This window comes from Emydura macquarii, unplaced genomic scaffold, assembly GCF_026122565.2.
Source record: "Emydura macquarii macquarii isolate MOO-44397 ecotype Brisbane River unplaced genomic scaffold, CSIRO-AGI_Emac_v2 contig_2924, whole genome shotgun sequence".
Lineage (NCBI taxonomy): Eukaryota > Metazoa > Chordata > Testudines > Chelidae > Emydura > Emydura macquarii.
This window is the reverse complement of record NW_027133061.1, coordinates 4,535,381-4,562,575: the sequence shown is the minus strand read 5'-3', so window position 1 is coordinate 4,562,575 and position 27,195 is coordinate 4,535,381. Positions and strand designations below refer to the sequence as shown.

The 27,195-nt window shown below is 57.6% G+C and overlaps 2 protein-coding genes across 6 annotated transcripts in view; one reads left to right on the top strand and one right to left on the bottom strand.

Annotated features, from left to right (window-relative positions):
- ZNF687 (zinc finger protein 687) overlaps positions 1 to 17,589 on the top strand; it is a 51,054-nt gene extending 33,465 nt beyond the window's left edge. For 2 of the 5 annotated variants that reach the window (XM_067569693.1, XM_067569694.1), the window contains exons 3-9: positions 1,035 to 1,213; positions 3,299 to 3,475; positions 5,042 to 5,204; positions 5,452 to 5,754; positions 6,388 to 6,500; positions 6,972 to 7,113; positions 7,887 to 11,605. In XM_067569693.1, the coding sequence (XP_067425794.1) occupies positions 1,035 to 1,213; positions 3,299 to 3,475; positions 5,042 to 5,204; positions 5,452 to 5,754; positions 6,388 to 6,500; positions 6,972 to 7,113; positions 7,887 to 8,360 (1,551 nt within the window). In that variant the 3' untranslated portion in view covers positions 8,361 to 11,605. Of the gene's footprint in view, positions 1 to 1,034; positions 1,214 to 3,298; positions 3,476 to 5,041; positions 5,205 to 5,451; positions 5,755 to 6,387; positions 6,501 to 6,971; positions 7,114 to 7,886; positions 11,606 to 11,964; positions 12,026 to 13,053; positions 13,310 to 13,868; positions 14,131 to 17,449 lie in introns of those variants that run through there. The other 3 variants (XM_067569698.1, XM_067569697.1, XM_067569696.1) reach the window with 3 other exon arrangements.
- LOC137167488 (unconventional myosin-Ie-like) overlaps positions 13,318 to 27,195 on the bottom strand; it is a 29,838-nt gene continuing 15,960 nt past the window's right edge. Inside the window, 21 exon segments of the mRNA XM_067569699.1 lie at positions 13,318 to 13,999; positions 15,095 to 15,270; positions 15,810 to 16,005; positions 16,393 to 16,473; positions 16,704 to 16,861; positions 17,431 to 17,577; positions 17,963 to 18,108; positions 18,487 to 18,656; positions 19,917 to 20,031; positions 20,308 to 20,452; positions 20,922 to 21,020; positions 21,385 to 21,491; positions 22,010 to 22,091; positions 22,530 to 22,615; positions 23,117 to 23,284; positions 23,757 to 23,843; positions 25,095 to 25,181; positions 25,633 to 25,713; positions 25,994 to 26,190; positions 26,570 to 26,702; positions 26,980 to 27,114. Of these exon segments, the coding sequence (XP_067425800.1) occupies positions 13,923 to 13,999; positions 15,095 to 15,270; positions 15,810 to 16,005; positions 16,393 to 16,473; positions 16,704 to 16,861; positions 17,431 to 17,577; positions 17,963 to 18,108; positions 18,487 to 18,656; positions 19,917 to 20,031; positions 20,308 to 20,452; positions 20,922 to 21,020; positions 21,385 to 21,491; positions 22,010 to 22,091; positions 22,530 to 22,615; positions 23,117 to 23,284; positions 23,757 to 23,843; positions 25,095 to 25,181; positions 25,633 to 25,713; positions 25,994 to 26,190; positions 26,570 to 26,702; positions 26,980 to 27,114 (2,673 nt within the window). The 3' untranslated portion in view covers positions 13,318 to 13,922.

Here is a 27,195-nt window from a genome sequence, read left to right as displayed (position 1 = left end):
TTGTCTGTACCTCTTAATTTCTCCCTCCCCTCTAGTTTAGCCTAGTACAATGGCAGAAAATGGTGGGTTTCTGGAACCAGTTTGGATGAAAGATGCGCTGCAGAATAAAATTTACAACAGACCCCTCTGGCTTACACTGAACGTGCATCTTCGATGTGTTTATTTTGTTTAGCTTTTTGAGAACCAGAAAAGAGCGCTTTTATTAGGTTCTCCCAGCAGCCATCGAAAAGCAAGTCAGGACAAGCAACAGTTTCACCCAGTGCACTAGTAACTGCTTAGTGAAGGCAGGATATGTTGATTTCATCTGCGCAGTGCTGTGTGTCTAAGCAGGCGTCTCAAGCAGCAGCTCCCTTTTAAAAGCTGAGCCTTGCTGGGTTTGGGTTGGGCTGGGCTGGTTCACAGTGGGGAGTCTGTTGCAAGGAACTGAGTGGTGTGTATTAATGTATATTGAAGGCTTGGGTTCTTTTCCTGGCTCTGCTGAGTGACCTTGGGCAAATAATTTCATTTATGTGCCTCAGTTTCCCCTCCTACCGTGTCTGTTTTCTGTTTTAGTTCATAAGCTCTTTGGGGCATGGATTCTGTCCCCATGGGCCAGGTGCACAAAGCTATTTAGACACCTGGTGGCATTGACAGGCAGTTCGGTGCCTTTTCTCAATCCGACCCTATGGGCTTATGCAGCACCTAGTGCCATGGGGCGCTGATCTCAGCTGGCCACTAGGCGTTGTTACCACGATGCTAACAATTGCCGGCCTGTGCTGGGTTGGAAAACCGCTTCGAAACAAGCTCCGCTTTGCGAAGTAACAACTTGTGCCAGGCCTAATTCTCAACCACCAACCCACCGTTCTTTATAACCTACGTTGTGCTCGGTTAGACGTTCCCAGGTTTTCCTGGGGCTATGAATAGAGCAGGGAGGGAAGGGACACGTGGCCAGTGTGTTGCTCTCGTGGCTCTTGCACGACCTAGTAAAGTCAGTGGTGGCTGGAGATGCTGTGCGATGGATGCTCATGTTACCTGTGCTTGCTTCCCCCCCCCAGGTGTGCACGACATGTCCCATGATGATGCCCAATCGCTGCAGCTTTAACGCTCATCAGCGGATGCACAAAAACCGACCCCCTCACGTGTGTCCCGAGTGTGGCGGGAACTTCCTCTTGGCGAACTTCGAGGCCCACCTGAAGGAAGCCTGCCTGCATTTCTCCAGGAGGGTGGGATACAGGTAGGACACAGCAGCTGTGGCGCTTTGTTTCTCCTTGCGCTACACCAGTAGCTTCGCGGGTCTCCACTTTGGCAGCATAAACAGGTATGGGGCTTGCGACCCCCCTGCCCTTCCTGCGGTGACGGGTGGGTCCTGAGTCAATCCTAGCTAGGTAGGAGGGGGTCCCAATCAGATTAAGCTGAGAAGCACTGGCACAGCCTTCGGGCTGCAGACACTGCAGGGAGAGGTTGCCATGCAAATTGCCTCTGCTTGGCTTGCTCACTGGTGCAAAATTGCGGATGAACTGTCAGCCGGGCTCCTCTCTTCTGACTGTCGTCAGTTCAGCTGGTGCTGAAGAATCTTCCTGTTGCTCAGACATCGTGCCTGTAAGGAGTGGCATGAACTCCTAGGTCACCAGTTCAAATCCAGCACTGGTTGGTAGCGACTGAGCTGTGTGATGGCTGGTGACCATATGAAATGAGAGTCTTTGCGGGGGTGCGGGGAGTGTGTCTTCATTCCAGTTCTTTCTGGTCAGATGTCCACAGTGTGCCCCACCGTCACAACTGGCACAAATTGGCCCCTGGGATTGGCAGTCTCAGCAGAGGCAAGGAGTGAATGGTGGTGGAGCCTGGCCCTGCTAGGTCAGGGCTGAGGCACAATGGCAGGATGACTGTTGGAAGGAATCTGACCCATCCCATGGCGCACTTGGCCTGTTCATTAAAGAGGCTTTCTGGATACGGGATTGCCAGCCAGTCTCCTATTGCCAGCAGGTAGAGAGGAAGGATGCTCCAGTGGTTAGGACTCTAGCCCTGGATTTGGGAGACCTGGTTGCAGTTCCGTGTTCTGCCACTAAACTTCCTGTGATCTTGATCAAGTCCCTTAGCCTCTATACTCCATCTATACAATATGGTTAATAGACCCACCGTGCCCTGCCTCATCTCCCAGAGGGGTTGCAAGGGTAGACAGCAGGTTTAAAACAAACAAAAGGAAGCACTTCTTCACACAACGCAGACAACCTGTGGAACTCATTGCCTGGGGATGCGGTGAAGGCCAAAACTATAACTGGGTTCAAAAAAGAATTAGATACGTTTCTGGAGGATAGGTCAATCAATGACTATTAGCCAAGATGGTCAGGGATGCAACCCCATGATCTGGGTGTCCCTAAACCTCCAACTGCCAGAAGCTGGGACTGAGTGACTGGATGGATCACTTAATGATTGCCCTGTTCTGTTCATTTGAAGCATCTGGCATGGGCCACTGTTAAAAGACAGGATACTGGGCTAGATGGACCATTGGTCTGATCATTATAGCTGTTCTTGTGTTCTTAAAAATACATTACAGATTGTGAAGTGCTTTGACATAAGAAATAGGTATTGTTGTTCTTCCATGCACATTGATTATCTTTACCAGAACTCAGGACTGGTGCCATTTCCTGCTCTAGTCCTCTATGACCAGCTTCCTGTACTCTGCAGTAACAACCCAAAACGCTACAGCAAGTCAGGCCGTTCCTGTGCAATAACGCAGGCTGGCTGGGAGAGATCTCCCAGCAGAGAAGTGCAGCTGGCTACAGACAAGCAGCTTTTGGGAACGCCCACGTATTCCACTGATCATTTCCCCAGAGAAATCTGTTTGACTGCTCTTGACTTTAAAGTCTCTCTAGCCCTGTAGGGCCACATTTGTCATTCCCATCAGGACTGACTTTGATTCCCCGATGTCTCTCTTGGGCATCTCTCGCACTACTGTGATCTGACAGGAATGCATCAGCTGACTGTTCTGTAGTAGTTGGCCCCCGTGCTCAGCAATTGATCTTACTCTGTTAACCATTACAGTGACCCCCACCACAGGGCTAAAATCCAGGGCAGGAGAGGTGGACTAAAGAGCAGCAGACGCAGAGGCAAGGGTGCTGGCTTGCATGTTCTTTCATCTAGTAAGTGGCAGAGGAATTCCGGCTGGGCACTTTCCGACAAGTCTGCTTTGAACTCTGCTGTGCCAGCGCATAGCCCAGGGTGGGCTTCCTTTGCTCAGTGGTTCCTGGTGAGGGGGAAAGTCCCGGATCTAATCCTGCCCTTCTGGAGTACCCACCTTACCTTGTGTTCTTGCTTCCAGGTGCCCCAGTTGTGCTGTGGTGTTTGGAGGGGTGAATTCCATTAAGTCCCACATCCAGACCTCGCACTGCGAGGTTTTCCACAAGTGTCCGATCTGCCCCATGGCCTTTAAGTCGGCCCCCAGCGCCCACGCTCACATCTACACGCAGCACCCGGGCTTCAGCAATCAGCAGTCGAAGTAAGTCACCTCCGCCAGGTACCACCGTAGGCTGGGATTTCGTCAAGGGTTACGAGCAGAGCCAGGGCCCCACCTGGGCAATGGATGGAGGGGGAGACCTCGAGGGACGCTCTCTGATGCTCCAGGAGGTAGTGGAGGAAAGACTTGCACCGATAAACGCAGTATCTGCCACGTGGCTAGGGAGCATTGTGCCAGTCGGGCGGCCGTCGGCCAGATAGGAGGTGAAACCAAAGGCCTCGACAATGTGTCATTAAAGCAGGGGTTCTCCAACATCTTTTCCTGGGGCCCCCTTTGAAAATATTTCAGGCTGTGACAAGCCCCCAAAAAGTGATGACTCCCCCATGTCAGGCCCCCCCGTAACTCCTACACTGCTGCTGTGTGCGGTGCTACTTTCAGAGCACCTGCCCAGCAGCTGCTGCTCTCCGACCACCCAGCTCTGATGGGCTCTGGCTGTCAGCCATGCACTGGGCTGATGGATGCGGCCACGGCGTGTGCAGGGCCTGGAAGCTTGTGACCCTCCCCCACCCCATGATAACCTTGCGACCCCTCCTGACCCCCAGTTTGAGAGCCACTGCGTTAAAGAGTTTTTTGCAAGACTAGAGGATGCGAAGCCTGATCTGGAGAGAAACAGGGGCTCTAGAGTTTACAGCACAGCCCTGAAGGGGGCAGGACTCCTGGCTTAAGCGGCCCTGACCCCGGTGTAGACACTGCTGGGTCGTTGGAGAAATTCTTCTGCCCACCCAGCTACTGCCTCTCCGGGAGGTGGATTTCCTACAGCGACAGGAAAACCCCCGCTGTCATTGTAGGGAGTGTCTGCGCTGCAGTGGCTCTGTACTGTTTTAAGTGTAGACAAGCCCTCAGTCGCTTGGTGAGTGGCCGCCTTGGGCCACCCGCTTTATCTTTTCTGTGACTGTCTGTAAAATGGGTCTAAATACGTCAGGGCCTGGCGGGTTGGGTGGTACCGAGGGGAAAGGGCTTTGAGCTCTGTGGAGGGAAGGTGCCCAAGAGCACTGTTTGCTAGAGAGTCTCTCTCCCTACCCAGCAGTCTGCTGCTCTCCATCTGAGGAGCTAAAAATAAGGGGACACTGCCTGGTGGGAGCTCAGCTGTGTCCATGTTTCCCTTCGATTGGAAGCCACATGGAAGCACATAGTGTCCTCCAGCCTCCAGTGCACTCCTGAGATTGGGAAAAAACCCGAGAGAGTAAATTCTGTTTAATCAGCAGCGTTGCCTAGTGGGTAGGACATTGGCCCGGGACGTGGAGATCTGAGTTCTATTCCCACCTCCGCTGGTGAGCAGCTGGATGACCTTGGGCAAGTCACTTCCCTTCTGCTCCCCCCTCTGACCCTTTGTCGTGTCTGTTTAGATGGTCAGGCCCTGTGTGTGTGTACAGCACCTAGCAGCATGGGGCCCTGATCTCAGCCGGGGCCACTGCTGGCCCCAGCAACGTAAATAATATTCGTTGTGGCCCGTGTTTGAACCAAGTTCAGGGATCTATTGCTAGACTATTTCTAAACCACCCCTCGTCGTCCGCACCCTCCTCCTCCCTCCCCCCCCCCAATTTTCAGGATGATTTACAAATGTGCAATGTGTGACACGGTCTTTACCCACAAGCCCCTGCTCTCCTCTCACTTTGACCAACACCTGCTCAACCAGAGGGTCAGCGTTTTTAAGTGTCCTGACTGCCCGCTGCTCTTTGCCCAGAAACGCACCATGCTGGAACATCTGAAGGTAAGTTGGGCTAGAGAGGTAAGTGAGGTCTGAGCAGGGACCCCCTGTGCTCTATTCCTGCCTGTGACACTGACTCTCTCTGACCTGGAGCAGCTGAGGTGGGCTAATGGAGTCTCAGGCTTCTGGAAGCAAGCTGATGGCCTTTGGGGGGTCAGACAGGCTTTTGGCAGTGTTGGGGGAGGACTGGCTGGCGTTCCCCCTAGAGCACTGCATGGCATGGGCTGACGTCCCATCTGTGCTTTTACAGAACACTCACCAGCCGCAGAAACCCAAGGAGGACCTCACGAAGAAGCCGGCTGCTCTGCTCACGCCCAAGGAAGAGCCTGTGGAAGCCCCCGTCTCCAAGATCTCGGAGTCGTCGTCCTCGTCCTCGGAGGAAGATGAGCCGCCCAGTTCCCCAGAGCCGCGCAAGACAAAGCGGACCCGCTTCCAGCGCAAGACCGATTCGGGCAGCAAGTCAAAAAGCAGCGGCTGGACATGCGGGATGTGCCACTCTTGGTTCCCAGAGAGGGACGAGTACGTGTCCCACATGAAGAAGGATCACGGGAAGGTGAGAGGGAAGCCCAGGGCGATTGCTGCTCAAGGGGAGGAGAGCTGGTGGAGTTTCTCCACGGGGAGCCTGTCCCTGTTGAAACACCGCGGTGGTGGCCAAAGCAGTATGTTGCACAGAGCAGAGGCCTGGGGACCGGGATTCCTAGGTTCCATTCTTGGCTGGGGCAGGGGTGTGGGCTGATGGTTAGCGTGGGAGACTGGGCGTTGGGTCCCCTGGGTTCTATTTCAGGTTCTGTTCCTGACCTGCTGCATCCCCTTGGCAAGCGACCAGGTCTCAGTGTCTCAGTTTCCCTGCCCATAAAAAAGCCCATTCTCCCACCGCATGGGGTGGGATACCCCTGGAGAATGGGCTAGAAGGCTTCACTGCAGATGCAGCAGCAGTGCAGATGACATTACCTGTTCAGATGAGTAGGAAAGGCCATTTTATAAATGCCCTTTATCGGGGCATGAAGTGGGGGAAACCTGGGGATGGGAGAGGAAATCCGTGATAGTGGGGCCCCATGCAGGCCATGTGCTGCTGCTGCCGGGAGTTCCCTGGTCTAGCTGGGGATGTGCTTTGCCTCTGGATCTGCAACCAGGACAAGTCGCTCCCCCTCGGTGCCTCAGTTTCCCCCTCTCTTGCTTCTTCCAGTCGGTGAAAAAGTTCCCGTGCCGTCTGTGCGAGCGTTCGTTTTGCTCTGCCCCCAGCCTCCGGAGACACGTGCGAGTGAACCACGAGGGGATCAAGCGAGTCTATCCCTGCCGGTACCAAGCCGCCTCCTCTCCTGGCTGTGGGGAGGGGGAAGAGATCTAGCTCCCTCCTTCCTTCCATCTGAAGCCCAGGGTGGGAGCTGTTCATGCCGCAGGGGAGGCTGGGAGCTCGGACTCCTGGGGACTATTCTCATCTCCGAAAGGGGGATCGGGGCCACTGGGGGATCGGACTACTGAATATCCCGCCCAGCTGTTGGGGAGTGAGTGCTGTAGTGGTTAGAACAGGGGGCTGGGAGTCAGGACTCCTGGGTCCTAGGCCTGGTTCTGCCCCTGACTTAGTGTGTGACCTCTGGGTAGGTCACGCCACCTCTCTGAGCCAGTTTCCCCAGGGGAGGTGGATTTGATGCTCACAGAGCGCTGTGAGATGGAAGCAGAAGAACAGATCTGGGGGTCATCTCTTGTTCATCTCTAGCGGGCGAGGGGCCCGGCGGAGCCTCACTCCCTCCCTGCCTCTGGCCTTTCCAGGTACTGCACTGAAGGCAAACGCACCTTCAGCAGCCGGCTGATTCTGGAGAAGCACATTCAGGTGCGGCACGGGATAAAGGTGACAGACCAGACCAAGAGCCAAGAGGTGGTCATTGCCCGGATGGGGCCCGGAAGCTTGCAGGTACAGGGCCGATGGCTCGCAGCTGTGAGACCTCTGCCCCGGAGTGGGGGCAGGGGGCCTGGAGGGGTTAAAATACCCACTTGTGCAGCTCCCTTTGAGGCACGCTGCAGAATTTACAAACAATGCAGCCACCTCTCTGGGGGAACATAGCTACCGTGAGAACAGCCCGCAGCAACGGTAGTGTAATAGGGCAGGGCAGTAAGCAAAGAATCTCGTCTCCAGAAAGTCACTCAGCCAGGACATGGGAACTTCCGTGAGCACAAGCAGGATAGCTATAGGGCACCAACATCAGCACCGTTCCTGCTAGCGCCACGCTGGGCCAGTAATCCTGGTCTGACCCCAGCTGAATCGTGCAGCTCCCTGACTTCTTGGCCGTCGGTCTCCTGGCTGATTAGTTGGCTCGGGAGGCTGGATGCAGCTGGGAATACAGAGGAGCCGTTTCAGAGCACACACGCTGTGGAGTGAATGTATTTAGGCCAAGCAGCTGATGAGGGTGGGATTGAGAAACAGCCAGCCCAGCCCTAGCAGCTGTGTTGGGATTTTCATCCAGCCAGAGATTTTACGGCGAGAAGGGACCCGAAGGATCATCTTGTCTGAGCTCCTTGGAGCTGCTCCTGTCCCCCGGCCATGAGGCAGGGGAGGCATGTGTTCATTGCATGGGGTGTACCTTTTGTCTGGCGCATCCTGTTTAAATGCGCAGCCAGGACCCACAGAGCCCAGCCCCAAAGCGTCATTGCACTGGGGGTCAAGCCTGTCCAAACTCCTCCCTGCAGGTGCCCAGCAGGAAGCGGAAACTCTCCTCTGATGAGGGCGATTCGTGCAGCGAGGAGCCGGACAGCACCACGCCGCCTTCCAAGAACCCCAAGGCCGACCGGAAAGCCCCCTTCCGCTGTCGCAAGTGCGGCTACATCGCCTGCAGCGCGGCCGAGTTCCAGGAGCACATCCCCCAGCACAGGACAGACGAGAGCTCCCACCAGTGCCGCGAATGCGGCCTGTGCTTCACCTCCCAGGTCTCCCTCAACCGCCACCGCTTCATCACCCACAAGAAGAAGAAGGGGGCGGGTGAGGCGGAGGAGCCCAACCCCCGCAGCGGCCACGAGGGAGGGGCCCAGCGCTCGGCCGACGGTAAACTCGTGTGCAAGGTGTGTGGCAAGTGCTTCGACACCCAGCTCAACCTGAAGACTCACTTCCGCACCCACGGCATGGCCTTCATCAGAGCCAGGCAGAACGTGAGCCCCGAGAACTAGGGGCAACGCACGCGCGTAATCTCTGCACAGAGCTCTTAGCAGTGCGGGTCCGGTTCCCAGCTGCCGCCCCCCCCCCGCCCCCCCAAACTTTAAATACAAATAGGTTGGATGCGTAAACTGTGAAGAGAAACGACGTCCTTATTTATAAACTTAGCGGAACATCGGACGGATCCACTCCCTGCTTTCTCTCGGCTGGTGGGCCCGGCTGAGCCCTGTGCGCGTCTTGGGCCAGTTAACAGTGTAGGGAAACCAATGAAGCAACAGGAGTCTGGCGGAGCTCGGAGACTGTACGTGCAAGCCAACGGTGCGTAGGCCGCTCTGAATGATAACGAGGGGACTCCGTCTGGGATCATGTGTTCAGATTGTCAGGAGTGGGGGTAGAAAACAGGCTTCCCCTGTGGGAACAGGGCAGTTAGCTGTCCCGACCCAGCATGTTTGTGTCTGGCCAGGGAGCACTCTCCCTAGCTCACAGGACAATGTGACTGCACAGGGATGTTGCTTGCAGGCTCAGCTGCTCAACTGTCACCTTTCCCAAGCCTTGTTTCTGCTCTTTCTGATGGGAGCTTCCCCCGTTTACTGGGAGTTTGCCTCTGCCCCAATTGGACTTGTCTTAAGAGGGTCTGCTGTGTATCAGTCAGCTGGGTTGATTCTTCGTTTCTCTCCCAGCGCAGAAGATGTGTGCAGGGAAACCACCCAGCCACCTTCCAGGAGAGGGGAATTCAAGTTAGCGTGTTCATGATCACAGCAGGATCCAACTTTTTGTTTTTTAAATGTTGCTTATTTTGTATTTTCATCTGGAACTACAAGAAGAAATCTTGATCTGACTCTTGGTTAGTTGCCTGGTATCTTAACTGACAACATTGATCAGAGTTTTGGTGGTTTGTTCACTGACTCTATTCACCCACTGTGCATGTGCATAAGAGGGATCCTTGTTACGAATTCTCTTCACAGGTTCACTTGCACTAACTTAAAGCGATGCTGGGTTTTTTGGGCCCTTTCATAACTTGAATTATGTACGGGGTGGAAAGCTGCAGGTGGCCTGGATTTAAAAGGAAACATTTGGCTAATAAGCGGCAGGTGACAAGCAGAAGAACCACACAACTGTGTGTATCTTGAAAATGAAAGCAATAACCTCAGGAAGTGAGGTCTGGCATGGAAATGGCCATGAGAGCCAGTGCAGTGCAGTTAACCCTGCGTGTGCTGTATAACGGGTGTCTGAGAAGCCAGAAACAGCTTAGTTTGATCCTTGCCTAGCTCCCAAGGCAATCCCTCTAAATCATGGAGGGGTGATTAGTCCTGATTAAGTCCCGTCTCCCTCGCCCCCACTGGTGTTTGTAGCAGTCTCTGCTTGTGAGCTCTTCTCTTTCACCAAAAAAAGAAAAACCTGCCAAGTTACCAGCAAATCCTAAATCCCTTTACAGCCGGAAAGGTCAAACTGTTGACCAAAACCGGAGATTTTGTTGCAGGTCATTTTTAGGGGCGGGGTTGAAAAATCAACACCCAAAGGATGTACCCCAACCTCCCCCCCAGGTCTTATTGGTCGAGGACTGGGCTTTAATCCCATCTATGGGATGAGCTGGAAGGCAATGGGCTCTGATCAGTGCTGCTGCTGCTACTTTGAAATGCCTTTTGCCCAGGCTGAATAGTGAAGAGGTGGAAGGATCTTTGGTAGCTTTGTAACAGAAGAGGGTAATGACCCCGGGGTTGATCTGCTGTTTCCTTGCTTGGGGCTGCTGAGAGAACTTGGATCTTGAATCCAAGGGAATTGAGAATATTCTGTCCAAAGCAGCTGGTTTGAAAACCTCTGCCCTGGTTTCCCAACCTACCACATCCTTTAGTCCCAACTGGTTAGAAGCAGAGGAGGAGACTAAACCCTTTTAAAAAAATAAAATAAAATTTATGCAGAATTCACGTCTTGGACTGACTGAAACGCTTTCATTCCAGACCCATACACGCCCACAGGCCCGTTGTCTGCAGCGGCTGGCTCTGCCTGGCACACGCTTGTATCATGGCAGTTGACACTGCAAATTCTGCAGGTCCTTGCCCCCAGAGGCGTCACAGGAAATCCCACCAGGCCATGTCCATTTATCAGACCAAGCACTGCCCTGAAACACCCTTTGTGTTCAGCTCTCATCTCCCCCTAAGCTTCATTTCTGGCTCATCTGCCAGTGCAACACTTGCCACGGCGCCGATAGCGCATTCCTAGACCGCATGACCAACGCTACAGCCCAGCTAAGAGCTCAGAAGCATTTTTGGACATGCATTTTTGCAGCAGCATCCACAAGGATTTTCAGAACTGCGAAAATGGCTGCATCCCTAAATCATGTTGGGAAAAACGATTTCTATTTGTTTTGTTTGTTGCTTTGGCTTAAGTGCTTCAATTAGGGTGTTGTGTGAGTAATTCTTATTTCAGTAACTTAACTTTGGGTTATTTTTTAATTGTGAATAACTCTTAAACTGTGTGTAAAAAGTTCTGTAACATACACTAAAAAAAAGCTACTGTTGTGTTTTATTTTTTCTTGTTTAGAAAAATGATTTGCTATTTTTAAGTTGAATGGGATAATTTTCTTCCCCCTCAGACGATGGTTTGGCTGAAAGGAACAAATGTGGTCTGTTCGGTTTTTATTATTTGTAGTAAACAATTTTTTTGATCCAATTGAATGTTATGCAGCAGCATTCGAGGTTTTAAAAACCACACCTTTTACTGTATAAAACTTCAACTATTCCCAATGCTTATTGTTGCAACCTGCCTTCCAGCACAGTCAGCAGCTGCAATGGAGTGGTAACTATATTTTTAAGCCATTTAGTTCCACTAGCAACAGTAACCAACCAAGCTGAAACAAAGGTAACTACAGTTTTTTAAATTTCCTCCCAGTTTTTTGTTTTGTCTTAACTGTCTTTTCCCCCACCCTGCCCCCAAAACCTACACTTTTAAAAAATGCATTAGCTTGGGTCTGTGAAAGTGTAAATGCTGTTTAATAATATAGAAGAACCTAAAGTTTCTACAGTTTTAGAGAGGAAGAAAAACAAATTGCTTTGTAATCGTTGGTGATTTTATTTCCCATGCACTTCAGTGCCTTTAGATTGACTTCTGTTTAAAAAAGTGTGAGACTCTGCATACTTGTTTTTAGAGGGGGTTTGTGACCTGATGATTATGCTACATTAAAAATATGGGCACTGCAAAAGGCTCTCAGGTATTCTTTATTCTTGTAGTAATAATGCAATTAAAACTTTTAGTGGTTTAACTTCTGCTGTACATTGTGTTAATTAAATGGTTTCCACTGTTTTAACTAGAAGTTCATGTTCAGCGGAGTTGGTTTTGGGGCCTGTTTCTGAAGTTGTCTCTAGGCTGGTTCCAAATGTGGTTACACCTGTCAGTCTGGCCCCTAAGGTGTGAGTCACATGGCCTGGGTACAAAATCACTCACCGCTACAGTGACTTGGTTTATGTTGTTAAGGCATAGAGTGGGGACAGTCTTACCTCAGTATGTAAGAACCTGGAGGGATGTTACCTGATGGGGCCACGGTAACCCTGCAAAAACTAGAAAGACCGTAGTTGCCTGGCAATAACTGTTAAAAATTGCATCTTTTTGTATATGCTGCAGGACCTTCCAGTGACCCGAAGTACAATAAAAGGAGGGATGAACTTTGGATGCAAGGAAGTAGGTACGTTTCTAAGAGCTAGCCTAGCAGCTTGCTACCAAAGCCGGCATTCCCGCTGTGCTATTAATGTTGATCTAGTTCAAATTGGATTTGAACTACTGGTGCACAGCCAGCGGCAGAGCGATTATGTTGACTTTAGTCACCAGGACAAGGCTCCTCTGAGCTGTTCAACCAGCCCCTGGCCCCTTAACTCAGTTGTGTGGCATTTACACTGTCCACACGGCAGGTGTGTGAGCTAGTGCTGGGATGGTGTAGGAATGTAGTAGGTAAATGTGCTCCCAGGGGGATGGGACAAGTTGTGTACAAAGCTGAGGTGACCTGGCTAAGTGATGGCACCTGTCCCTTTAAACACAGCAGTTTATTACCAGGAGGTGCAGAGATGTTCAGAACTACACAAGCTGCTGTCTTCCGTTTTTACAAAATATACAAAACTCTGGAGGATTTATGCTGTCCAGGCCTGAGCTGGGGAGGAGGCTTGTTAAAGTTATATTTCAGAGAAGAAATGGGGTAGGAAACGTGAACTGTTCTTTTAAGAAGTTGGATTTCCAATGTAGATTTCAGTCCAATGGCTAGACACTTCAAAAGCAAACACTTGATTATTGAATTCTTAGTAATGAAAGCTCTCTGCAGCCTCACCAAAGGGGAAATAGTGTGATGACAACAATGCTGCTTTTTAAAAAAACGAATGGATTCTGCCACAGCTGGTGCACTGTCCATTTCCCATGATGCAGGCTTCAGTGTGTGCTCTTTTAGTGTGGGGGACTTTTCCATTATCGAACCAGCCCGGTTCTGCCAGCCAATGAGAGAGCACTTCACTGTTGCCTTTGTTTGATAGGAAAACTCATTCCACTGTTTTTACCTAGGGCTTTAGGAGTGTCTGAGTCTTAGCTACCTGGGCATGGAGGTGACACCTCCCTGCAGAGGCCAGATCTCTGCTGGGTAAGGTTAGAAAGCACATCAGCTGCCCCATGGGATGCGGCTGGAAGGCCAATTTACACAGCAGAACTTGACCATGGAAACCTGTTTTTCAGTCATCCCACTGATGTTTCCTGCATCATATGGTGTCTGCTGAAACGGTGCCTCTAAGACAATGTATTGTACCAATAGCAGGACTCGAATGTAATGACACTGCAGTTAGCTATTAATAACGAAGAGAAATTGGAGGCTTTCAAGGAAATTTCCTGAAGGTAGCAGAGCTGCATTCTACAGCCCAGGGGCCATTTCCAATAACAGCTGAAAAGATTTGACTGCCCGGTTCCTGTGTAAAATGGAAGCTGAGCTGTGAAATGCACCACACCAGCGTTTTATGGAACTCTGTTAAAAGAGGAAAATATCAACTCAGCTTCCACCAAGCTGGAGGGTTGCTGGCTTTGTCAGTACAGATACAAATCTACAGCTGTTTTAAAAGGTTCATGTAGAAAATAAACCATCAATTTATTCTTATAGAGCTGAGGAGGAAGGAGATTTTTACCCTGTGGAATAAGACCAAGCTGCTGCATTCAGGGTTCTTTGAGCAGCTGGTCTTGTACTGCGGGTGAGTCCAAGCAGGAGGTGCTGGTTCCTGAGAGAGGATGCCCACAGCCTGCTACGTTGCTCCTTGTCCAGTAGGAGAGGCAGGCCAAACTGCATCCTCCCCCGGGCACTCCAGCCCAGAAGGAAGATGACATCCTGGTGGGCTAAGACTTCAGAGGAAGAGAGCTCTCACCATGAGCCCGTCTCCTCCTCCCCCTCCATTGCCTTAACTTAGTGGCAGCAGTCAAGCCGTGCAGCAATATGTAATCCATGAGCAAGACTGATGGGCCTCCATTCCCCTTTGAATCATGCAGACGCGTCTCTTCCCTCCTAGATTCCCAGCACCGAATGGGGTCAGAATTGGAGCAATAAAGCTGGCACGTCCATCTCAGAGTTTTTCCACATAGTTCCCTGGGAAGAGCCCTTCTTTCCCCCGTATCCTGCCCTGCCACCAGCCTGAGGGGTCTGAAAAGGAAAGAGGTCAGTCAGGGCCAATGCTTCCAGCCTGATCAACTCTGACAGCAGTTAGTCTGAACTGTGATGGGGCAGCAGTCACACCTCCATGTCCTACCGAGAACTGATGATTCCCCAGTGCTGTGTGCAATGCGCAATGGGGGTAAAAGGCTCAGCGGGCAGTGATTCACACTCATGGAAACTGATTAGGTTTCTGCAGGTACTGACTGGGGCGAGATTTCTGCTAACAAGCACCTCTCTAACCCTGCAGGAAAAAGTGAGCCAGCAATTGAAGTTAGTCAACTCAACTAGCAATAAGTTGTACATTTTAATGTTCTAGTTATAACAGGTCTGGGGCCCTAGGATGCCTTGTGCTGTGCAGGAGCTCAGACTAGTTTATTAATGGTCCACTGGCGCTTTGAGTGCACGGGCCAGTCAGGCCCAGCCACCATGATTTCTGATTAATGGGAACAGAACGATCTGCCAGGAGCCAGCTCCTTAGTGGCACCAGCTTTAGGTATCCCGGTAGCTCTGACATTTTTCAAAGCTGCTGTCTAAGGCCATGGGCACTTAACTAGCCGGTGACCCCTGCTAACAAGCTGCTCAGAGCCCAAACTTGATCTCAAGCAGGGCCTGCTGGCCTGTCTATGCTTTGAGCATGCCTGACGGCTGCAGGCTGGACACCCCAGAAGATAAAAGGGCAGGAGAGCCCCTCCACAGAGGGTGAATATGAGAGCTTGCCACCTGCTAACTGGGGCTGACTGGACACTGGCGGCAGCAGGTTTGCAGCTGACATTCCCAAGTAGAAGGAGGTCCCTCGCTCCAGCCTGGAGCACCAGGTGAGCTGCTGGGGCACGCAAGCCCCTCGCCCCAGCCAGCAGTGGGGGAAGCAGGGCCCAGCGGTTGGAGTGCTGCCTACGGAGCTAGACCAACAGCTCTAAGCTGCCATGGGGGACGAAGTTCCAGGGGTGGTTTTTAACATAGTGATGTGGCATCTCGTCATGCTGACAAGTTGAGGGGTGCCTGCCCTGCCCCACCTCGGCAGGCAGGTCAGTTACACTCAGGCGTTCTCAACGACGCAGGGACGTGTGGGGGAAACCCACTTACCTTCTCTAATGATTTCAATGAGGTCCTCAGCATTGAAGCTGAGCTCATCTGTGTCCTGGGCATCGTAGGCGTAAAGGGCGCGACACTGGGGCAGGCGCGGCTGGGGCTTCGGTTTGGGTTTGGCTCGGCCTCCGCCGGGTAGGGGCTTGGCTTCTTTTGAGAGCCTCCGCTGCAAGCTAAGGAGAACAGCGCAGATCAGCCCGTGGCACCGAGGGCTGCTGCATTCATCCACTGGGGCCACAGCTCCCGGGGAAGGGGCCTGCCAACTGGAGCGTTCCTGCAGCAGAGCCCCGTGAGCACAAGCCCTTAGGAAACAGTATCTCTCCTCTCCTGGGCTGGGGCCTCCCTGGCTGCTCTCCCCCATCCCTCCTGGACTAGCCCTGGGGGGCTAGGAGCAAGCTGGGCTCAGTGAGGCTGCCATCTAGCGGGCGCTGGGGGAAGCCAAACAGCAGCTGAGGGAAAGGTGGGTGGAAGGGGAGCAGAGGCACAATGGCCACAGCGGGCGGTGACTGCAGGGGGCTGCTGGGCTCCCTACACAGCAAGGGCTGGGCATGGTCTGAGGGGGGTGGAGGGGAGAGTACAGGTGTGGTTGGGGTTGGAGTCCTGACCGCTTCTGCTGCCTGGGGGGGGAGTGTCTTATGTTTGTCTAGCAGGGCCAGGGTTAACCCTCCGCCTGCCAGAGCCCCGCGCTGCCCCAGCAGCACAAGGCACTTACCCAGCCACCCCCTGGTCCGGCACGTTCATGAAATCCAGGTTGAGCTGGGCAGCGAAGGCTTTGGCCCTGGAGCTGGCTCCTTGGCGGGGCAGGGTGGGCTGCTCCATGCTGCCCTGCCGGGCCATGGAGAGCCGGTGTTGGAAAGGGGCCCGGGCCCCAGGGCCACCGCGCCGGCTGGCTTCGTTCCTCTCTCGGCCTGCAAATGAGGGAGAGTCACTGTGATCCTAGAGGAACCCAGGCATCCTGGCTGGGGTGGGTGAGACAATTAACCCTTCCCCTGCCATGCAACCAGGCGTCGCTGTCCAAGGGGAGGCTGTGCCCCTAGAACCTCGACTGCCCGGCCCTGGCCAGAATTCAGCTCCTGGGTCTTGGAGGATGCATCAGGCTGCTGCAGGAGACTCCAGGCCCCCTGGGAAAGCAGCTGAGCTGGCCTTGCGTGCACAGTAAGGAAGGCAGCCAGTGGCCACCTCCCCCAGCCCAGGTGGGGGGTTGACTGATGGTGTGTGTGGGGCAATGGGACACCCTGGAGCCATCTGCCCCAGCAATCCACCCTCCACCCCACTTCCCCTCTCCTGCCTGGTACCTGCTGCAGGGGCGTAGTTCCGGCTGGAGGCACTGCTGCTTCCCAGGTACCTGCTTTTCCTGGTGTCCCTGCGTGTGGGCCCTGCAATGGAAACAGCAGCGATTAGCCCTGCCCCTCCCTACCCCCCCACCTCCAAGGCAGGGTTGTCTCCTGTCCAGGGCGCTGCCTGGGCGAGATCAGGTCCCATCCCCAGTGGGACTCTGCCCCCTCCAGGCAATTCCCCCAGAGCAGATGGGGAAAGCAAGCAGCCAGAGCTCGCTCCCTGGAGCCTGTTCCACAGCGCTCCGGCCCAGGCAGATGCAGACACTCACGGGCGTTCCTGGGCAGCCCTGGCCCGATGCTGACGATCAGCACCTTCCCGTTGTTCCGCAGCAGCGCCACGTCACCCTGGCAGATCTGGAACTGGATCTGGCGGGAACCTGCTGCCCCCCAGGGGCCCCAGCCATCCTTCTTGACCTTGAACTCCAGCCTGGGGAGTGGGGGAAAAGCGAGAAGTGAAACCGGCAGGAGCGCTCTGGCTGAGCTAAGCAGGGGGGAAAGCCCTGGGTTCACCACACCCCCCCGGGGCACCAGCTGAGGGAGGGAGACAGGGAACCAGGCAGCCGCTAGAGAAGGTTTTGTATATGTGGATCCCAGCAACACGTTGCAAAGGTGAGGTGAGTCCCAGCCCCAGTTCTAATCCAGGACAGAGGCGGGGGAGACACCAAACTCCAGGGCAGGAACAGAACCCAGGAGTCCTGACTCCCAGCCCTCCCTGCTCTAACTCTTAGACCTCACTCCCCTCCCAGAGCTGGAGTTTAGTTAGACCCCATATTTAGACTGTAAGGTCCTGGGGGCAGAGGTGCTCTGTGCTGCATTTGTACAGCCCTGGTCGGGGCTGCAAGAGGTTAGGGGTAGATAATTAATAGCAATAGTCCCTTGCTAGGACTGGGCATGGAACCCAGGTGTCCGGACTCCCAGCCCTCCCAGTAACCAAACCCCACCGCCTGCACCAGCTCTGCCCAGTGGGGCTCCCTGCTGGCTGCAGCATCGACTCACTGGTTGCTGAACTTCACAGGCAGCTGCTGGCGGGTCCTCTCCTCGTAGCGCTTGCACAGCAAGCTCAACAGCTCCGTCTTGAAGACGGACTCCAGCACGCTGTCGTACTGCTGCTCGTGGACGATGAGGAAGTCGTCCTGCAAGGTGCTGCCGGGGGGTGGGGGAGGCAAAGACTGTGTCAGCCGCGAGCGGGATCTCTCTACGGCTGGCGGCAGTGCCCAGGGGCTGCTCAGGGCACCAGTCCTGCCCACGGCAGAGGAGAGGCGTGAAGCAGAGCAGATGCCGGCCCATGCCTGGAGCTGGCCGGTTGAGAGATGGCTCTGGCTGAGCACAGCCAGGGAAGCAGCCTCGTGCTGTGACCCCAGGCCCATCCCGAGAGGGGGCAATGCACAGAGCGGAGGTGTTTAGCACCAAGGCAGCCGGGCACAGGCAGACACGCCCACCCGGCCTTACCTAGTCTCCCCAGCAGGGAACCGCGGCCTGGGGCAGCCCAGGGGCAGCGGCCCTGCCAGGACGGCCACCGGGCTCCTACCTCAGTGACACCGACTGGATCCTCTCCAGTTCCACCTGCCGCTTCAGCACCTCCCTGATTGTCCCCTTCTCGGGGCCCTGCTTCACCTTCTCCCGCCCAATGAGGTACAGGAAGCGGGGCGTCAGGATCAGGTCCCGCTTCACCGTCTGGGGGGGGAAGAAAGAAGGGGCTGAGGGGGGGGGGCCAATGGAGGGAGGTAGGGAGAGGGCCTGGGGGCCAAGGGAGGGGAAGCAGGAGCACACAGGGGAGCCAAGCGAGGTGGGGTAGAGCATGAGCACAGGGGAAAGGGAGACGTGGCAGGGAACACACACGGGGCCAAGGGGGAGGTGGGGCAAGTCCAGCAATGATGGGAGGGGGCAGGAGGGAGATGAGTGGGGGGGGGAGAAGAGCTGAGAGGAAATGGGGGAGCCGAGCCCAGCTCACAGGGAGCCTGGGGGGGGGGGGGGGGGGGGGCGTGAATGGGGGGAGGGAGCAGAGCCTGGCCCGGGAGTGGCAGGAGGTGGTCGCGTGGGGGGGGTGCTCACCTTGAAGCGCCGGTCGTACTTGGTGACGGTGTCAGCGAAGTCCACGCGCTCGCGCCGGCCCACGAAGCGCCGCAGCTCGGGCCGGCTCTCCAGGCCCACGTAGTCCCCCATGAAGTTGCGGTTGAGGCTGTTGCGCCGACGCTCCTTCTTGTTCAGCAGGATGTTGGAGGCTGGGGCGGGCACAGGGGACTAGGCGTCAGCCCTTGTTAAATCTGGACAGTGGGGGGGAGCATATCCCCTTCTCCTGACACTGCCCTGGAGCTCCTGGGCTCCACCTTTTCCATCCACACGGGGACGGCCCAGCTCGTCTCAGCCCGTGGGCATCGCATCTGAGACCTGCCCTCCCATCATTCCCAGCGCAGAGCGGTGAGAGCAACACCCATGCCGGACTGAAAATCCCTCAGCGAGAACCAATCCCCTGAGCCTTGGTACCCATTTCCACTCCCAATTTATCTCACTTCAGCTTCCAGCCATTGGCTTGTGCTGGACCTTTCTCTGCAGAGCGAGGCGCCCGGGATGAAATATTTGTTCCCCAGTAAGTACTGAGCGCCTGGGATCCAGCCCCCTTCGTCCTCGCTTCGCTGTGCTGGATTGAGCTCTTTGCGTCTCTCACGCTAAGGCAGGTTTTCTAGCCCTTTAATCCTCCGCAGGGCTCTTCTCTGCCCCTCGTCTTGATTTGTGGGCACCAGAACTGGACCCAGGATTCCCGTGCAGTCCAGCTGGTGTCCCAGGGGTGGGTGGGGCGGAAACAACTCTTGTTCCACAATCACAGATCCAGGTAGCAGAGCTCTGTGTGTGTGTGTGTCCGGGGGGGGGGGGGGGTCGTCCCCCCCCCCCCGGCAGTGGTGGGGCCCCTTTCAATTACAACCGTTGGCTTGGAAAGCTGCCACACGTATGCCTAAAGGTTACCGGTGGGTGGGGCAGTTTCCCTGGGTACAGAAGCCCATCGATCTTTGGCCCAGGCACGGCACCCTCTGGGCTGCAGCCTGTCCCTTGCCAACAGGGGCCAGTTCTAGTCCAGTCTCAGAGCATGGGGGTCATGCTGGCATAACCAGCCCAGTGTACATGTGCAGCGCACCCCCACACACAGTGATATGGGACGGGGTCACCTCCGGATCGCTGCCACCTCAGAAATGGAAGGAGGGAGGGAGGGGCTTATGGTGAAGACGCGGGGCTGGGACTCTGTCTTCAAGTCCCAGCTCTGCGGACCCCTGGGCAGGTCAGGGCAGGGCCGTGCCTCAGTTTCCCCAACCAGGAAGTGGGGGCAATGAGCCGTCCTTTCTCCCTGCCTGTGTCAATCTAGTGTGTCCCACCCTGCACCTGTGCCGCACCTGGGCCCTGCTCTCAGGGCGGGGCTCTGGATGCTACACCTGAGAGACCAGCAGCAGCTGGAGGTGGCTGGGCCCGATTCCACTGTCCCCAGGACTCACCTTCCTCCCGCATGCGGATGTACTTGCGCACGGCCACGTGCTTGCGCCAGGCCTTCTGGATGACACGGGCGTAGCCGTCGTAGCGCCGCTCCCGCATCTCCTCCAGCAGGAACAGCTGCGGGGGCAGCAAGCGCCTGGTGAGGGGGCTACCCTCCCCCATGCATCCCGGGCCCAGCTTGCCTCTTCTCCCAGCACCACTCCTGTGCCCCTCTCCCCACATCTTTTGGGTGGGCCCCCCCCGCACTGCCAACCCCCCCCCCAGCTGGGAGCCAGCCTGCTGCTCTGCAGCGTGACTGCCCCCCCATGGCTTCCTCCCCTCCCCCACTCACCAGCTCGAGGGACTTGCCCCACCCCCACCTCCGGGGAACCCCTCCCCCCCGACCCTCCTCACCGACTCCGGGGCCTTGATGAAGACCTTGCTCTGGCCCAGCTGGTACTGGTCCGGGTCCACGTTGACCGACTGCAGCAGGTGCACCACGCCCTGCTTCTCGTCCCCCCGCCAGGCCGGCCCCGTCTGGGGGGTGAGGATGGCGTACCTGGGGGACGGCAGGTTGTCCCAGGGCTCAGCAGACAGCAGGGCGGTGGGGGGGGATGGCTCCTAGCAGGGGCTCCCAGAGGCTGAAGCTGTCATTCTGCCCTCCAGGGGCAGCCCCTGGGTACCTGGCGAGGCAGGGGGCCTGGCAGGGAATCCCCGGCTTTGCCCCCGCACGTTTCCTGGACCAGAGCCTGTCTGCTGAGCCCACACGGCACCAGAGCAGCCAGCACCCTTGTGGGCTGGCCCCAGCAGTGGGAGCGAACTGGGGGGGGGGGAGGTCTCACGCTCCAATAGCCAGAGCCTCTGCGGCGAAAGACACGGGACACCAGTCGCCTCTGACACGGAGCAGCCGGGGGGGCAGAGGTGACCCAGGCCCACTACAGCAGCTGGGGTGGGGGACCCCTGCATAACGTGGCTCAGACTCGCCTCCCTCCGTGTTCCCCACTCGGGGGGACCCTGGCACCCCCTACCTCTGCAGGAACTTCTGGAAAACCCTCCTGTAGGCATAGCCGGCCCGGCGCACTCGGATGTTCTCCCGCAGGCCCAGGTATTCCACCTGGTGCTTCACCCTGGAGGGGGGGCGGGGGGACACCAGAGAGACAGGGATGAGCAAGAGAGGGGTAACCGGACCCCCCCCCCCATCTCCTCCTGGCTGGGCAGCAGATCCTGTCCCCGAAGCCAGACACGGGGTCCAGCGGCCCCCAGAGCCGTGAGCGGGAGGCACTGGGGCGAGACCGACCAGCCCTGCAGAGCAGGAACCAGGCTGGAAAGAAATAGAGGGCAAATCCCACAGGGGCTGGGATAGGCCGAAGGCTGCGAGTGGGAGGACTGGGGGGGGGGGGGGGAGAGGGGCAGGGACAAGCAGCTGCCAAAGGGGGGGGGGGGGGGAGGGCGAAGCAGCCCCCGTGCTCCGGCTCCGGGACCTGGCCCCACCTGCTCTCCTCCCAGTCGCGGGGTCTCTTGGTCTCGTTGGGTTTGATGCAGCGGATGTAGTGGGGGGTGCATTTCATCAGGGCGCTCACCAGGTCGTTGGCTTGTTTCTTCAAAGGAACAGACCAACGTAAGCCCCGAAAGATGGAGGGTCTCTATGGTAACCGGAATCCCCCACCACCACCCTCCTTCGCCCTGTAAATGGGGTCACAGCTAATAGGGGCTGCCGAGTTAGGTGCTCAGATCCCAGGGTGATGGGCAGCCACAGAAGCCCTGCCATGACAGAGATGTCCCATTGCTGCTACTATAAAACTCAGATCTGATGTCATGTGTTTCAGTAGCCCAGCCCTCCCAAGCCCCACCTCCTTACAAAATGACCCAGCCAGAGATGAGTGAAATGCAGCTGGTTCTGGGGTGGAGCACAGCCGCTGTCTGGCAGCACTAGGGGGGCATCCTGTATCCAGTGGAAACTGCAAGGGGCTGGCAGGGGATAAGCCAGCTGAGCATTATGGAGCCAGAATAATCCCTCAATGGCTCTAACCAACCGGGGGGGGTGGGTCCCAGACACGAAGCAGTGAGATTTCCACCCTGGGAAGGGAGGGGGCTGCCCACCCCCACTCTCGGCTACCTTGATCTTGCTCCCGGCCGTGGTGGGGCGGCCTTTCTTCTCTGCGTTGAGGTTCTCAGGAAAAAGCTCTCGGATGAAGGGGCTAAGGGGGGGGAGGGCAGGACATTAAGTCAGTACCTAGTCGGGTGGGGGGAGTTTTGGGGGGGGGGGGGGCACGGAGCCTTTCGCCCTCTCCATCACCAGCTGGAGCCCAGCCCAGGAGCAACCCAGCATGGGACGAGTTTGCTGGGCCTCAGCGGGCAGGGGATGAGTGTCCACAGCACAAAACCCACCGCGGCCTTCGTCCGCCTCCTCAGCAGCCTGGGTAGAGGGGCCAAGGACTAAGCTGCTGCCCCCCGCGGCAGGGTTATTGTAACGGAGACATGACCCAGAGCAATGAAAACAGTCAGCACGTACCAGCCCCACCGCCTAAAGTACCAGAGCCGGGGATAGAACCCAGGAGTCCTGGCTCCCAACCCCCTCCCCCCCACTGTAACCACTAGCCTGCCCTGCCCCCCCGAGCTGGGAACGCCGCACTCACAGCTCGCTGCTCTGCATCAGCTCCACCAGGTCGGTGAAGAGCACGTCGCGGTTGCGCTCGCAGAATCCCTCCACGTCGTAGGAAACCTGCGTGCCAGAGAGCCGGGGGCTCAGGCCGATCGCCCAGCCCCCCCCCTCGAGGGGCCTAGCCCGGAGCCCCCCCCTCCCCATCACAGAGCCAACGTCCACCATCCCCCCCAGAGAGGCCCAGCCCGGAGCCGGGGCAGCCACAGCCAGTGAGTGCCAGACCGGGCTGGGCCGGGGCCGGGTACAGGACTCCCCCTCTCCCCCCCGGCCATAAGGCCTAGAACTCCTGCTACTGGGGCAAAGCACCAGGTGCCACCCCAGTCCAATCCCACCCCCCAGCCTGACCCCTTCTGCCCTCCCCCCACAGCTACCTCTCCCCCAGCACCCCATATCCTCCCCCCCCCACCCCTCTAGACTAATTCTACCCTGTCCCCATCGACCCCCTCCATGTACCCGCCTCCCTCCCCCCTCATCTATCCCTTCCCCAGCCCCCTCCCCAGGACACACCTTGCCCTCCCCTTGCAGCACCCTCCCCCCCCCCAATCCCCCCCCCGCGCTGACCTTGCCGGCGTAGTGGTGGACGATGAAGCCCTTGTTCCAGCTGTTGAAGTGCTGGTGGGTGCCCACGGCCATCTGCAGCTTCTGCAGCAGGCTCTGGTCGGCCCCCTCGCCCTTGGCGTGCATGGTGGCGCAGACGTCGTCCAGGATGCTCATGATTCCCGGGGGGTTCTGGGGGGGGGGGAAAGAGGGGACACTGCACCGCTCAGCCAGGGGCGGGAGGGAGCCTGTGGCCACACGCAGCCAGTAGGTGGCACCAGGCATGGGAGAGCCAGCGCCCCCTCCTGGGCAGCTCTGGGGCTGCAGTGAGGCAGGGGTTGGGGTACCCGGGTCACCAGGGAGATCCCACTTAAGGGGCTGCTGGGGGGAGCCCCTGATTAAAAGGGAGACAGAGAGATCCCAGGCCAGCAGGGAGACCCTCATTAAAGTGGGGGCTGGGGAGGCAGAGCCCCCCACCAAGTCCAGACGGACGCAGGGGAGGGGGGGCGCAGTTATGGGGGATGCAGGTTCTGCGGGGATCAGAGGCCACAATGCAGCAGGGGTCCCAGGCTTGGGGGAGAGGGGAGGGGGTCACACAGGTTGTGCCCCCTCCCCCACCCGAGGCCTGGGGCACTGGGTGGGGGGAGCCCAGCCGCTCACTCACCACTTTGCTCTCGATCAGGTCGCAGACGATTTTGTTGTTGAAATAGTCGATGGTGCTCCAGCGAATCCCTTCCTGGACGTACTCCTCCTGGAGGGGGGTGGGGGAGGGTCATGAGTGGGGCTGGGATCGGGGCAGCCCCAGATCTCTGAGGGGACAGAAGCTAGAGGCACTGGTGATGGGCATGGGGGGAGGGTAGAAAGATGGGGGTTAGCCAACCCCCCTGTAATCTCTTACTGATCCCCAGTGCCCCCCTGCCCGGCATAGTGCCCCACGCACAGCACGGCTGAAATGCGGCTGCCTCTGGGGTCATCACTACAGCAAGGGGGGGTTGCCCCCGTGCAGAGAGGGCCGGGGTCTCCCATAGAGGCCCCTCATGCGGGGAGCCTGGGTTGTCTCGGGCCGATCTAGCATGGGGGGCGGATTTCTAAGCTGAGGCCCCCACATCAAAACCCAGCAGGGTCCCCTCCGGGCATGCGGGGAGCAGAGCCGGAAGGTGGGGGCGATAGCTGCTCCGGCGGGCACCCGAGGAGTAGAGCCGGGTGCCCAGCGATTCCAGCCCTCCGCAGCCAGGTGGGGAGGGGGGCAGTCCCAGTCTGCCTTCTCCAGAGCAGTTCTGGCACCATGAGCACAAGGTGTAGCCCCCCCACTGCCCTAGTCAAGTCATTTGGGGGCACTGAACTTGCGACCTCTGGATCCACAAGCAGGAGCCTACAGGCCCAGATCTGCCAGCGCCGAGGTTTTTCCTGACTTGACCACTAGAGGGACTCAGAGAGCCACCCTCTAATGGCAGCATGGGCTAGTGGGTAGAGCACGGGACTGGGACTCGTCCCACCTTTGCCACTGCCCTGCTGGGTGACCTTGGGCAAGTCACTTCCCCTCTCTGGGCCTATTTCCCCATCTGTGAAACAGGCGAGCCAGTCCTGACCTCCGTCATGAAGTGCTCGCAGGCCCAGATAGGTGGTCATAGGAGTGACATGAGACCCACCCCACCAAGTGAAGGGGCTCGCCCGTGGGCTGCGCTAGGCGCTGTACAAACACCAAGGGAGACAGTGGAACTCTCCTGGGCAGGAGCCCAGCAAGCAACAGGTGGGAAGGGAAACTGAGTCACAAAGAGGGGAAGGGTCTTGCCCAGGGTCAATGGTTCAGTGATTCTGGTCAATGGTCCTGGTCTCCAGCCCTGCACCTCGCCCACTGGGCCACGCTGCCTCGCAACCCCATTCGCTGAGCTCCTGCACCCCTTCCCACCCCACACCTGCTCCTCCTCCTCCCCCTCCCTCATCTGCCCCTCCTCCACCCCCACTACCTGCTCCTCTCCCTGCCCTCTCCCCCTCCCCTCACCTGCTCTGCCTTCAGCGTGAGCTCGATGAAAATCTGCTGCAGCTTCTCATTCACAAAGTTGATGCAGAATTGCTCAAAGCCATTTTTCTGGGGTGGGGGCAAAGAAAAACAGACCCATGGACCACACCGGGCCAGGCCGGGCCGGGCCGGCACAGAGGATGGGAGGCAGAATGCAACTAAAGGGGGCTCGGTTAGCTCAGAGCCGTGCAAGGGGGTGTCACAGGGAGCTGGGCAGGGCGATGGAAACAGGCCAGCCCCCCCTCAGCAAAGGCATCCGGCTCACGCTCTGTTCGTCTCTCCCCACAACCCCCCCACCTCCAGTGTGCATCCCCCCCCACAATCCCCAGACCCCCAGTGTGCATCCCCAGACCCCCAGTGTGCATCCCTGGCGTGTGCAAAGGGTTGGTGGAGCAGAAACTCCAGACCTCCCCAATGCTGCCTCACCTTCCCTGCTTGTCCGAGCCCCCTAAAGCTGGGGGATCCGGAGGGGACCCCGGACGCTCAGAAGTGTCTCTCTCGCACCCCTGCCCCGCGTTACCTGGAAGATCTCGAAGCCGTAGATGTCCAGCACCCCCACGTTATACTCCTCATAGTCCTTCTGCATTGCTTTGTTGATGGCCTGCGGGCAGAGCGGAGAAGTGGGGGGGGGACAATTTGGGGTCTTGCCTGGAAAATTCCAGGCCAGAACTCCAACCCCAGTGTGTGGGGGGGAGACACAGGGGCTGGAAGGGTCCCTGATGGGGGGGGGGGTGAGCCTTAGAAGTGGGGCTAAGGGGGATCAGACACAAAGCCCCCAAAGAGAGAGCGCTGGTGGGGCCCAGTAGCAGGCTTGGCGGGTGCACGGCTGGAGGTAGCTGTGCATGCCAGGGCTGGGGCCCCCGGGCGGGAGGGGGACTCACGTCCACCAGGTAGTCGAAGAGCCGGGAGTAGAGCGCCTTGGAGAGGGCGTCGCGGGTGAAGCTGGCCTGCTCGGCGTTGAGGGTCACGTCGATCACCTCCGACTTGCCGCCCCACCGGCTGTCCATCTTGCGGCTAGTCAGCTTCTCCTTCAGCCGGTCCTGGTCGATGCCCAGGAGGTAGGAGGGGAAAGCCAGGACTGGGGAGGGGAAGGAGGGGTGTTAGGGGCAGCAACCCCACCCTGTCTACCCCTCAGCACGGCTCCCCCCTCCGCCAGCTGCTGGATTCTCCCCCCCCCGCCGGCCTCCAAGACAAGGGGGGTAGCGGTATCCTCGGCGCCCGCACGGCCGAGGAGATCCCCATCACCGTGGGACCCTCCTCCCCCGGGGGAGAGGATGGAAGGGGAAGGAAACAAAGGATGGAGGCAGATCCAGGGGGTGTACGAGTCCAGCATCAGGTCCCCGACGGGGGGGTCACCCCACGCCTGTCCCCACCCCGAGCCAGGCTGCAACAGACACGCCTGCCAGGCCCCGACCCCAAGACAGATCCCGCTGGGGACCCCCTCCCCCCCCACTCACAGTCCTCGCTCTCCACGGCGGCGTAGTTCCCCACCTCCCGGAAGCTGATGTTGCCCAGGTGAAGGATCCCGGCCACGATCTGCAGCACCAGGGCCTGCTCCTCCCCGGAGAGCCCCACCACGTCCATGGCCATCTGCGGGGGGGGAGGCATCAGGCTGGGGGTGCTGACAGCAGGCTGGGAACGGTGGGGGGAGGGGGAGTGCTGGGGGGGAGGGGCAGCGCCAGGGGATGGGGGCTCCGGAGCCCAGGATGGGGAGTTGGGAGGGACACTGGTGGGGGGAGCACCATGGGGGCACTGTGACGGGGGGCGGAGGGGAACCAGGATGGGGGGGCTGGGGACACCACAGGGGACATGAGCTCCTTGCATTGATCTGTCTGTGCCCCCCCTCCACAACCCCCTCACTCCCTACCAGCGTCTCGTGGAACTCCTGCCGGTCATTCACTTCCTCCACCTGGTAGGACGCCGACTGGTTGAGGTAGTAATAATAATCCGGGCTGGTGACGCCCAGATTCTCCCGCTGCTCCTGGGAGGCGCCCTCCAGCAGCTGGGCAGGGAGAGAGGACAGAGCCGGGGCTGTCACGCACTGGTGGGGGGGAGGGCCGGATGCAGCACAGATCCTGCCCCC